The sequence below is a fragment of the Mchenga conophoros genome, linkage group LG10 (genome assembly GCF_057382185.1).
Source record: "Mchenga conophoros isolate Kocher_MC1m ecotype Shallow Benthic linkage group LG10, M_conophoros_male_GT1.1, whole genome shotgun sequence".
Lineage (NCBI taxonomy): Eukaryota > Metazoa > Chordata > Actinopteri > Cichliformes > Cichlidae > Mchenga > Mchenga conophoros.
In genome coordinates, this window is record NC_140535.1 from 19,719,321 (window position 1) to 19,732,149 (window position 12,829).

The 12,829-nt window shown below is 42.1% G+C and overlaps 1 protein-coding gene across 6 annotated transcripts in view; it reads left to right on the forward strand.

The window, feature by feature from the left end:
• The window catches only part of trim3b (tripartite motif containing 3b), a 33,280-nt gene that overhangs the window by 12,606 nt on the left and 7,845 nt on the right, over window positions 1–12,829 (forward strand). For 4 of the 6 annotated variants that reach the window (XM_085289170.1, XM_085289173.1, XM_085289167.1 and 1 more), the window contains 5 exons: window positions 9,698–9,873; window positions 11,758–11,887; window positions 11,996–12,106; window positions 12,260–12,411; window positions 12,563–12,743. In XM_085289170.1, coding sequence (XP_085145296.1) covers window positions 9,740–9,873; window positions 11,758–11,887; window positions 11,996–12,106; window positions 12,260–12,411; window positions 12,563–12,743 — 708 coding nt within the window. In that variant the 5' untranslated portion in view covers window positions 9,698–9,739. Of the gene's footprint in view, window positions 1–5,544; window positions 5,868–9,697; window positions 9,874–11,757; window positions 11,888–11,995; window positions 12,107–12,259; window positions 12,412–12,562; window positions 12,744–12,829 lie in introns of those variants that run through there. The other 2 variants (XM_085289171.1, XM_085289169.1) reach the window with 2 other exon arrangements.

The following is a 12,829-nucleotide window of genomic DNA, read 5'->3' on the forward strand; positions in this document are numbered from 1 at the left end:
TAAATACTAAAAAAAACAACAACCAAAAAACCCATAGATAAAGAAGGTCCCATATACTTCAGCGTACCTGAAATTAATATCACATGGTTTTATTATGCCATGTTAGATGAAACTATCTGTTTATGTAAATATATATTTAGCTCAGGGCATCTACTCCCCCAGTTATTTAAAGAAACAAATTATTTCAGGATCAGCTCCTCTACCCCGTGGCACATGCTCTTCTTTCACTGAAATAATTCTCTCTGCTGGGAAAGGCAGAGTTGGGTAGGGAAAAGAAAGAAGTGGAAGAATCTGCGAATTGTGTCATTTTCTTTGAATGTGCTGTATCTACCTTTAGTATTCTGGAGTATATTTTACACTGTGGGATAAAATTTGTACACACTGCTGTGTTACAGGCTCATAAATGGCTATTTGAATTCTGTTCTGATGTTCTGTGTAAAAACCATTCAAGAGTAATGAATGCCAATTTCAATGAGAGCCAAAAAGACAGGGGTTGCATCTTTTTCTCTCCAAATTTGGTCACGTATTAGGAGGTTGTTACAATTTGAGAGTTCTCATACACTGGCCCTTAATCATACACACTGAGAGATGTGAAGGAGGCTGTATCTCCCTATCTGAGCTGCTTGTGTATCTGTTTCTCAAGGCTTAGTGCAGCTGAACTTCTGTGCTGATGTCTGCCTCGATCTTATTCATGCAAGAATCTCTTGATGAAGTTCTGTTTGCATTAAAGTGAATACGTCGATGGATAAAATGGCTTTCAGGTTGCAGCAGACACAGAAACGTGTTTTGTTTATGGTTTATTCCAGAGGTGTATCGGCTGAACATTAAACTCCAGCAAATGCATAAGGATTAAAAAGTGTTGCTCCAGGGTACAGCTTTACTCTGCTGCTACACTGATTTTAGAGGCTGTACTTGCCAATTATTCTGCAGGTTTTGCGAGTTAACTATGAAGACTTCAGAGTATGATGTGATGTTGTTTAAAGTTCATCATCAGAAAGGGTTTAGGGGTATGACATGCCAGTACTGAACGCATAATAATATGTGTAAATAATCTATTAGCGGGGAATTATAATATTATTTTGACAGACCTTGATGCACATTGCCATCCAGCACAAAACAAGCAAGGCAATGCAGTAACTAGCTAACAGACTACTATGAAAACATGTAGGCAATAGTGGCAATATCAGTGAATGAGCAGGTCGACAATAATTGAAACACCAACTTCTGCTCATATACTATGATTATATACACTGACCGACCATTTTATTAGCTACACTTTGCTAGCAGGTTATCAGAAGACAGTTACACTTTTGTCATAAAGGGATAGCAATAATACTCAAGTAGGCTGTGGCATTTAAACAATGCTTAGTTGGCACTAAGGGGCCCAAAATATGCCAGGAACCTACCCCCCACACATTCAACCTCCACTAGCCTGGATTGTTGATACAAGACAGGATGGATTCATGCTTTCATGCTGTTTACATACAAAAGTTGCAGCAGAAATCAAGACTCCTCAGACCAGGTAACAAGTCCAAAGTTAGTTGACATGAGTGAAGCCGACTGCACTCTTCTGTTACTGTGGCGCATCTGCTTTAAGGTTCAACATGTTGCGCGCTGAGAGATGCCGTTCTACATATCTTTGGCTGTAACGAGTGGTTATTTGAGTCACTGTTGCCTTCCTATGAGCACACTGCATGTCTGCCCATTATTTTTTGGCCTCTGGCATCAACAAAGCATTTTTTCTATTTTCTTTATTAGAGCATTGTCTGTAAACCCTAGAGATGGCTGTGCAGGAAAAGCCCAGTAGATCGATACAGATCAGTCTATCTGCCACATTCAGAGTCACTTATATCAGCTTTCTTCCTCATTCTGATGCTCTGTTTGAATTTCACCAGGCTGTCTTGGAGACAGTCGACGCTCTACTTGGAAAAGTTTGCTTGGCAGTTTATTTTTTTTATGCTCATGGACACAGCTTGAAAAAAACAATTCTAGTTGAAACTCTTTAATGACATACATCGTGTAATTTCTTACAAACTAAATGACATAGTGGGCAGCGGGATCCAAAATCCTTAACCCTTTGAGGCTTTAGATTGTTTAAGTCGTCATTCTTAATTTTTAATTTTTCAGCAGTTTACAATTAGAATATAGAACTAATGGTCTAAGAAGAGAGAGTGGAGTAAAAAGTGTGACATTTAACATTTACAGAATAATTGCAGAAGGAAATGTGTCAACACTATTGGTACTTAGACACTGGCCTCCACTAGTTTGCAAAGCCGAAAGGAAATTTGTGTTAAGTGGAACATCCGCTGCACAATTTATGCATGCACACACCTGCTTTCCCTGAGGCCAGCCGTTGTGTAAAGACAGTTTGATAACTGCCACTGTATTTGACAGAAAGCATCACTATTTTCTTTTTACCCTTCAGTCAAGTGACATTCATGTACAGTATACCTGTGTTTACTGCATGCTGACAGTAACTGGTCTTTCTTACAATAGTAGATGTATATAGTCTCAGCATCTACGTAGCCTAAAACAATCTGTCTGATGAATTAATGATCTGTATTTAGACAATAACTTGCCGAGAATTCAGTTAGAAAACCTGAGATAATAAAACCTTATGCAGGCATAACAGCCAGCATTATGCAGGTCAGTACTTGCTGTGATGCTCTTTATTTTTTTCATTGGTAACTTTGCACACATTCGCACATACTGATGGATACTAAAAAACAAACGAACACTGAGGACTTTGTGGCCATGCTTTGAAGTGTTGATGCTATAGCCAGTTTACATGAATGTAGCACAAGAGCATGCATAAAAAAACTGCAGGTCTATACTATGTGCGGTAGTTATGCACAAGAGAGGCTGATGTGAATGTTTGGCTCCTTCTTAATGTTGGAGTCATTTTTATGCTGGTCATCTGAGGATCCCTGTGCTTTTGCACAGTGCGTTTGCAATGCTGGGCACGTGCCTGGTGTGTGAAGGGAATAAGAACTGATAGCTCTATATATAGAAATACATACATGTATGTAGGGATTTAAGAGTGGACTGCGCAAGAGAATAAAAGGTTGCTGAGCACACAAAGGGGGATTACACGTGCTGGACTATACACACCATCTTTGTATTTTATGCTGGTGTATATGTCTTTGTAACAACAAATTTGAGAGTGAGGTATGCTTTTTATTATGTGATTGCTGGCTGCCGTGTGACTGCTGTGGGGCTATAGTATGACTCAGAATTGAAGAGCTTATGTGTGTTTGAGGAATGGTGTCAGACCTGGAGCTGTCAAACTCTAGCACCATCACAGCAGTCTCTGAGATCTCAGTATCATGTTCCTTTTCATCTTTCCTGTTCAATTTGTAATTGTAGAATAAATAACCAGCAGTATTTGCGTGTTCCTTGTGTTGCTTCTGATAGATTTTTTTTTAATTCTCTGAATTTCCATCATTTCCACATCTTTCCAAATGTTCTCAGCTGAGCTTCCAGAGAGTTTGGCAGAGAAACACTACGTCATGTAGGTAGAGCACCTAACAGACAACAAGATCAAGCAAAAAATGGCAAAATATCAGGTAATAATGGATTGGATTTATATAACGCTTTTCAAGGCACCCAAAGCGCTTTACAATGCCACTATTCATTCACTCTCACATTCACACACTGGTGGAGGCGAGCTACAGTTGTAGCCACAGCTGCCCTGGGGCAGACTGACAGAGGCGAGGCTGCCATATTGCGCCATCGGCCAACACCAGTAAAGTGTCTTGCCCAAGGACACAACGACCAGGACAGAGAGCCCGGGGATCGAACCGGCGACCTTCCGGTTACAGATGCGCTTCCCAACCCCCCTGAGCCACAGTGCAGCACTGGGAGCCCCATGTGCAGCACTGGGAGCCGGTATGTTATTGGCTCCAAGAAAGTACAGCAACCCCTTGTTACTCACGCTTATGTAACATTTCTTGTCACATCATTTGCCACGTTGTGTCGGTTCTCACAGGACTGACAAAAAGAAAAAGAACACCAAAGGCCCCACCAAAAAAATAATTAAAAACAAACGCAGCATGAAAGCTATTTGATTACTTGATTATTTTTTGTTCACTCCCTGAAGTGAGGGTTGGATTTTATTTCTTTGGGGTTTTAAGGGAACATCCCTTTCATCGCTGTCATTACTCCAACCCTGAGGCAGAACGGTTTCTTTTGACTGTTGACATTACGCAAGTCGCAGGTTTAACTGCAGCTGTGTGTTCATCCAAAAGCATTAGTGTAATAAAAATGAAAAAGACTTAATTGCAATCTTTATTTATTTTGGAATAAAAAAGAGAAAAAAGGTCTTTTTCGGCACACTCCTTTCATATTACCTTTACTTATTTCAAGGGGCTCATTGGTGATACCAGTGGTGGTTCATCTTCTTCCCATTTAATAACTGCAGGTGTCATATATTCTGAACGAACTGTCGCTTCAGCAGAAACTGTGGAGAACTAATAATGCTTTTGAGTTCGAGTGCTCACTGCAGAGATGACAAGGGCCTTTTTGAAAAGGTGGCCCATGCTGCAGTGATGCATTGAGTATATTGGTCACGCCAGATACCCTCTCTATGGAACCCAAAAACAAGATGTGCTCATAGACTGTTTCATCCAATGGTGACATGTTAGTAAGTGCTATCTTGTAACTATCAAGTTGCACAAGTTTTCAAACCGCTTGTTTAACAGTTATAAGTGGCTACAAAAATTCCTTGCGCTTTGAAAGTGCCATACAATGCCACACAAAAATGTACAAAACTGCCAGAACATCGATGAGGCAACAATAAATTCCCTTCAGACGGCTGCTCATATCTCATTCTGTCTTCATCCTCTTATCCCTCTACTTCCTGTTACATCTAGCACATCAGTCTGCGTTTTGAGTTTAGGATGACAGAATTTTGGAAAGGTAGGTGTGTGTGTGGGTGGGTGCAGAGGAAGTAGAGCGTGGGAGGAGAGAGGACTGGACTTAATCCGAACAGATTAAATGTAGATTGATGTTTTTTGTCAGAGAATCGTCACCTCTGGCTTCAGATTATACTCTGACCACATCACAAGGACGGGTCATTTAAGGGATTGAGTGCAAAATTATCCCACGGCAAGAAATTTCATAATGATGATCCCCTTTTCAGTTCAGAGTGTCCGTCTTAATCCGTGCATATGTGTAATTTGATACTAGATGGAGAGGGCATATGCTCTGATAGTCTCACTTAAAGTTATTTTTTTTGTAAGTGACTTCATGAATTATATAAGTCTGTTTTATTTGGCTGCCCTAAATGTGTCTGCAAGCATGCATCTGCATGCTTGGATGGCCAAGTAATGACATAATTCCTCATAACTGGATACTAGATTATACAAATATAACATATATTCTAATCATTGTGCAAAGTATTTCACAAATTTAATTATTACTCAGCAGGACTTTTGTGCAACATGTTCTTTGGATTTTAAGATTTTCTGTCCAACACTCACACCCCCCAGTCCAGCGCAAATTGTTGGCCCATGATGCAATACATCTTGCTTGCTGGTTTAGGTTTCCCAGCCAATCAGAGCACAGCAGTAGGAGGGCATAGAGTGAGCTCATGCTTGTAAACGGCACTGACAGTAGGAGGGACTTTCAATTTACAGTCCCACCCTTTGTTGTCATCCCCACTCAGCCCTCTTCAGTGCGTGTGCCTTGCATGGAAAAGGGAAAAGCGAGAGAAGGAAAAGGGAAAAGGAAGAGCGGTCAGAGGAGAGAGACTAGAAGGCAAGAGTGTGTGACTCAGGGCGTGTGCTGGTTCTTGAGTGCTACAGTGGCTTAACACAGAGTTGCCATGAAGTCTTCTAGACAGATGTACTCCACTTCACCGACAGTAGGTAGTGTCTCTGTCGACTTTGTGTTTGTTTGTTTTTGTTTTCATGTCCATGTTTGCCTGTGTGTGTGTGTGTGTGTGTGTGTGTGTGTGTGTGTGTGTGTGTGTGTGTGTAACTTTACAGTATCAGCTCACCTGTCATCACAGTGGAGTGTTGGTGTTTTGTGTGTTTACACAGGCTGTCAGCTCTTATCTGTTGGTGTTGCACAGGTGTATCACAGTGAGAAGACAGCAGAGAGTATCATACTTCTCCTGCATTATTTCTCTGGCCTGTTAAAATGTCTCGCGCTCTAACCCATCTCTCTCCCACCATGCTTCTTAAGCGAGAAGAAGACATTTGATATCCCGTCTTGCCACTTTTTCAGGTTTATCTGCATGTGTGTTCTGTAAGAGAGAGTTCACCCAAACTGTGAGGATCCTGTGGTACGGTAAAGCACCAGCAGAGGTTTCGGTCGTGAATGAGACGAAGAACATGGTCTCTTTTGTGTTCTGTAAAGCCAACAGTAAACAGAACGTGACACATGCGCTTAAGCGCACACACAAAAACAATTAGCTCAGCACTCAAATACTATAATACTGCGAGTTTGGGGAATTACTTAATCTAAGGTCACCAGCAGCATTGCTGCTATTATTACTGTGTTTATAATGGCCAGGAGAATTATGACACATTTTTGCTTTTATGGTATTAGTTGGCAGCTCTCTCAAAGACGCGTCCTCTTCATGCATAATTTTTCTTCATGCATCCTGAATGTGTTTGGCTTTATCCCATCCCAGTGCCTTTAACTGCTGAGTTTAAATTCTAAATCTGCTTCCCTTCACTCACTTTAAAGCCTGTCAGTTAAAAACTGGTCATGGATACTTTAGACCATCAAAACTAAGCATCGTGGCCTACTTAGGAGTTTAAGTGAGCATGAATGAAGATGGGGCCCGTGTCAAAACTTGGTCTGCTGAATTCATGTAACCGTGTACACGCACGAGTGTATTCATTCATGTGCATCCACGGCGGTCAAATCTTCTTGATGTTACAGCGTTTGCTTTTCATGTCTCCATCAAGTTCATTTTAAAGCTCGAAAGTGCAAAAGGTTTGCCTCAGCTATAGTTTAGATACAAAAATTAAAAAAAAAAACATGTTAAATTAAGTTTCTTTTTTGAAAGTTGCATCATCTCACACTGCTACTTTAATCTTTATTCCAGTGTTTTAAGGAAGAGTACTTATTATTTGGCACTTTTCAGACTCCGCATTCTTCTTTCACAGCGGTCCACCCAAGAAAAGTGCTGTGAAACCAGCAGTAAATGAATGGACACAAATCACCTCACTGTCCTGCTGTCCCGAGGACCGGTGGTCTTATTTTAGCCTCACTGTCATTGCTTCCTCGTCTAGTCACTAATACACGAGTCTAAATTTAGACAGACGTCATAACAGATGATATTAGTATCGGTGTGTTCTAGTACAGAAAAACAGAATGACGGAGAAGTGTGAGAACTGTGCTGAAGAACTGAATACATCCTGTAGTTGATCCCCCCATTATTTCTACACTCGGGAGACATTCCAGCTTCTTTTCATTGGAGTCCAGCAGAGACAACTAGATACTCTTGAAATGCCGGTTTAAAGCAGAGGACTTATGGAGAACAATGCATATTTCGATTTAGACAAAACATAAGCTACTTACCGCTAATCATTTCCGTTTGACACCCTGCATGTCTTTAACTGTCATGAATCGCTGTGCGGCAGGCAGGAGAAGGACCCAGGATGCAGACTCACAGACACGGGGATAAACTTAAAGAACACAGCTTTAATGCTGGCACGGCAGAATACAGGAAATACAGAACTAACTGGGAAAAAGTAAACTAACATTCGCAGGAAGGCACAGGAAGATCCACACAACATGAGGGACGACGTCACGCTGAACAGAGGGAGACGCAGACAGAAATACACAGAGGGTTAACGAGGAAAGTGGGAACACACGGGGAACACAGGTGACACTGATAATCATAACGAGACAGGGCGGGGTGAACTGAACATGACATGTACGGGCGTGAGAGTCACAAAGTAAACAGGAAGTGCACAGAGGTTCAGACAGGAGGAGAGAGAGCACGGGGAAAACACAGACATAACGGGCTGGGGAAACATGAAACAACCACAAAGGGAGACGAGGGCTCATAAATACATAGAGGGCACACAGGGGGAAGAGAGAGCACGGGGGGAACTTAGACATAATGGGCAGGGGAAACATGGAATAAAACATAAGGAGAGACGAGGGCTCACAGATACACAGAGGGGCACACAGGGGGTAAAAGCCATGAAGGGAAAACACTTAGGGAACAACACAACAGGGCAACTCAAAAAACATGGCCTAAGCAAGGAACAAAATACAAACATACAAGGAAACTAAGAACACTGGGCCAACATGGCCCAGGACCATGACATTAACCCGAGTAAAAATGTGACATGTTGTTCTTGGAGTTGATGGCTTAAGATGTGACCTTTACCCTCCCAGTGTGGGGACTGTATGTCATTGGATCCTCTGTGCAAAGACTGGAAAGATACAGCTTGGCTTTTACCCACTCTGGTGTGTGAGTGTCCGTGCGCGTGCTCATGCTCGGTGGGCAACAACTAACAATAGGACACGAGCGGAGATGGGACAGGGGATTGAGAGCTGTATTAGATCCAGCAGCGACAGATGTGCAGACAGGAGGGAAAGTCTGGTGGGGGGATAATGATAGTCAGTGTGTGTGTGTAATGTTTATAACTGCTTTCCTATCATTGTGTATTTACTTGAGGCATGTACTACTCTTCGCTCACCCCTCCATCTGTATGAGCACATGAGTGCATGCCTGATGCATGAATAATGCATGTGCTGACCTACTGAGAAAATGTGGCTGGATTCATTGCTGTTAGCAACAGAGAGATGAAAATGATATGAACAGCATTCAACAAAAGTGCAAATTCAAGCCATGCATCAAGTCAAGCTATGTGGTTATGACCTCTTGTTACGTATGTACAATATTTGCACTGGATGCTTGTTTTCAGTTAACACCTGATCTTGCAAGCGATGCTTCACTAGCATTTTTTTTACTGCTGTAATTAATTTTGCCGTATTTGCTGACCTTGCACTGCTGAATGTGAAAGTGGGCCATGTGGAGGCAGCAGGGGTTTGTGTTGCTAGGCAAAATATCCATACCTTGCATCATATATATAGCTTTTTTTTCCTAATGTGAGAACAATAACAGACTTCTCTGTTCTGGTCACCCTACAGTTGGTTTCTGGCTTTCATGTAACTTCTACCTACAGAGGTGTGCTGTTTGCTGTGAATGTGAAAATGTAGCTGTGTGGTTCATAAAATAAGAAATTAAGCCTATTCCAGCTTAAACGTCTTATGTTTTGTTTTTTTGTATGTTCAAAACTACGACTGTTTCAATGGATTATTGTGGATTTGTAAAAAAAAAACCAAAAAAACAACCCTTTTGTTGAGTGCTTACTTGCTCGTTACAAAGCCTTTTCTTTCTTACGCCTTCTTTGCTTATTTTTGTATTTTATAACTTTAATGTGTTACTCACGCATTTGGCCATAATGGTTCATGTGCATCTGCTGAGCATGAACTGCAAGCCTCTTTCAGCTCTCTTTCAGATGACGTTGCTCTGGTATTAACCTAGAAATAACTGCATAACAGTGTGCTTGTTCTGATCAAGGCATTAAACAGCTTTGTTTTGCTTTGGTTCCTGGTACCTTCTCTGAAAAGTTTGCTGAACAATAGCTCAGCAAAGAAGACCAAAGAAAAAGCTGGAGTGCAGCATTTTTCTTTAATATTTTCATCTTTCTCTTTCTCTTGTTAGGTTAACTGCTGTCGTTGTCCGTGGCTTTAAATTTCCTTTGCCATGGCCAAGCGCGAGGCTGGAAGTACCAGCCCTGTGGTGCGTCAGATAGACAAGCAGTTTCTGGTCTGCAGCATCTGCCTGGATCATTACCGCAACCCCAAGGTCTTGCCCTGCCTGCACACCTTCTGTGAAAGGTAACTAATGTTTGTGCTGTCTGCGTCAATGACACCGGTCAGGAGTCCTAATTACTGCTGCTCGCACTGTCTGCTGCATGTAGCTATTTCTGGCCATTCAAAGGAGCTACAGTACATTGTTTACCATACCTGTCTCTCTTCTAGTAAATCCTGTCTCTTACCCTGTTATCATAGAATTCCTGTCATACCTACACGCTGGCCAATAGAGGAACCTCGTCTATTGCAAATCCCTACACACAATTAAAAAGCTCAGAGCGCTTCTCGTCACTGACGCTGCTGGGATAAGTGCATTCCTCAGCATCAGGGACTGTCAAGGACTGCAGTCTGAAAAAAGGCTCACTGTTGAGAGACACAATTACAGTGGCTCAATCCACAGTTTCTTGGGAAGGATGACACCCCCTCAGGTGACAATGCTAGAGCCGAGCCAAGCAGGAGGAAGCTTTTTGAAAGCTTGTTGTGGGTCATGGTGGGAGGATGGAGAATGAAGAAGGGGCATATTGTTGGCTGCAGAAGAAAACCAGGATTATGTTTCAGACTGGTTTGCTCCTAAACCCACGATCTACCAAATATTTATCGAATGGCTTTTTAAAAGCCACACAGTATGAGATAATTCTCTTTTTTTCCCCCATGCAGTCTGAGCTGCATTTGCCCACCGGAGGGCAAGTTTAATCCCTGGTTTAACTGGATAGCATGTGATGTGGAGTCCTGCTGAGGTGAACAGATTTTTGTCTAGGGCTATACGCAATATTTCCGGACAGATGTTTTAATGCTGGGGTGGGTTTATGTACTTTAAAGAGGGGTGTGGTGCAAACACCCGCTGGGCCTATTCCTTTTGGGAGGGTGTTACTTTGCTTCATTTTGCTCCCAATGTCCTCTGTATGTGATTGTCATTTTTGCATATAACCTCAGGATACGACTACTTCATAATATAGAAATGATGCCAAAATAATTACATTTTACAACAACAGTAAAAGCAATTAGAATAGATAAATAACATTTTCTTACCCTTGAATCCCTGCCTGCTGCTCCCAGCGGGCTTCATGTCTGATTTTTGACAAAATATTTGATAGAAAAAATGTTTTCGTTCAACCTCTCAGTTGTTCTCAGAAGCAGAAACAGGGAGGCTTGGCTGATACGAGCTTGTATGCTGTCATAAATTAAATATAATTGTTCCAGCATGCAGCCTAAGCAGCTGCCAAACATACTTTTGTAAAAACACAGAGACTTATCCTGAGAACTGACTCAGGGTTTCTTACTGTATTAATCGCCAAATCATTAACTACAGAAACTAAAGAAATACAGCTGTACATCACCTGAGGGTGGGCACCTGGGCTGTAGACAAGGAATGCATTGCAGTCTGCATACTGCACCTGAAAGTTACTGACTGGCTTTGGTTTTTTCCCTTGTTAGCGTCTAATGTTGTTGATACACTCCAGTGGGCTTGTTAACCAAACCTGGAAAAATCTTTAGCATGTAGAGCCAAGCAGGATAGATGTGACTACTAGCATGCGTGAAGCCAGGCCAGAATCCAAACTACACAAACGCACACATAGATGCACAAACAGAAAAAAGCCTTAAAAAATGCACTTCACATGTATTCATGATTGAACTGTTTTGCCTCTTAGTGACTCTGTTAGTCAAATTGATTTGCCAGATGCTCACTTACTCAAAGAGAGTGTACATGTTTTCTCTCACGCCTGTGGGCTCTGTATTGATTTAAATCCACTCTATTGCCTTATTTGTTGTGACAGGAGCACTATTTAGGCACTGCCTCTCTTTATTATGTGATTGCTCTGTCTTCCTCACACCTTCCTCTTCTTTTTTTTTCTGCTGTATTGGTTATCTAAGTTTTATATTTATATATTTGTTGGCCTCTTCCTTCAGCTGTCTCCAGACCTACATTCCCCCTGAGTCTCTGACACTCTCATGCCCAGTGTGCCGGCAGACATCTATCCTGCCAGAGAAAGGAGTTTGTGCCCTGCAGAACAACTTCTTCATCACTAATCTTATGGAGGTTTGAAAACACAATGCATTAGCCAGATAATTCAAATGCGCATTACAAATAACAAAATAAAGAAATACCTCCTTGTTCCACACTGAATATAAGAATGTATTGCATTAGGTCCTTCAACGAGACCCAGAGTGCTCGCGGCCAGAGGCCTGCAGTGTGTTGGAATCAGTCAGTGCTGCAGCTGCAGGGAAGCCGCTCTGCTGCCCAAACCACGAAGGAAAGGTGAGAAGCTCTTTTGAGATATGCTACTCAAGTCATCACCTTACCTAAATTCCTTTCCATGTTATTTCAAGCAGTAATTGGTGTAAAAGGAACTGAATGTTACATTAATTTCTTTTTTTGCAAGAGAATGACTCGCTCTGTCTCCCTCTGCAGGTGATGGAGTTCTACTGCGAGTCATGTGAGACAGCCATGTGTTTGGAGTGCACAGAGGGCGAGCACAGGGAGCACATGACTGTTCCTCTGCGGGATGTGGTGGAACAGCACAAGGCTACGCTGAAGACACAGCTGGATGCCATACACAGCAGGTGGGGGTCTTGATACCTCGGGAAAGCTTTAAGCAGCTTAAGCATTTGGTCCAGACCTTAGGCGATCTGTGCACACTGTGCCTCATCTGTCAGACATTTTCATTGTGTTCAGCTGCTATGGAATACATTTTCACCTTGTTTCATGTTGCAGGCTACCTCAGTTAACAGCAGCCATTGAGCTGGTGAGTGAGATCTCTCGACAGCTGAGTGAAAGGAAGAATGAGGCAGTAGCGGAAATTACAAGTACATTTGAAGAGCTGGAACAGGCGCTGCATCAGCGCAAGACGGCCCTCATCACAGACTTGGAGAATATCTGCAGTACCAAGCAGAAAGTTAGTTGATGACCAGTTCATTCACTCATGTATATGCACATGCATATGTTTTTGTCCTTAATACCAGAGATTTATTGCTTTCTTGA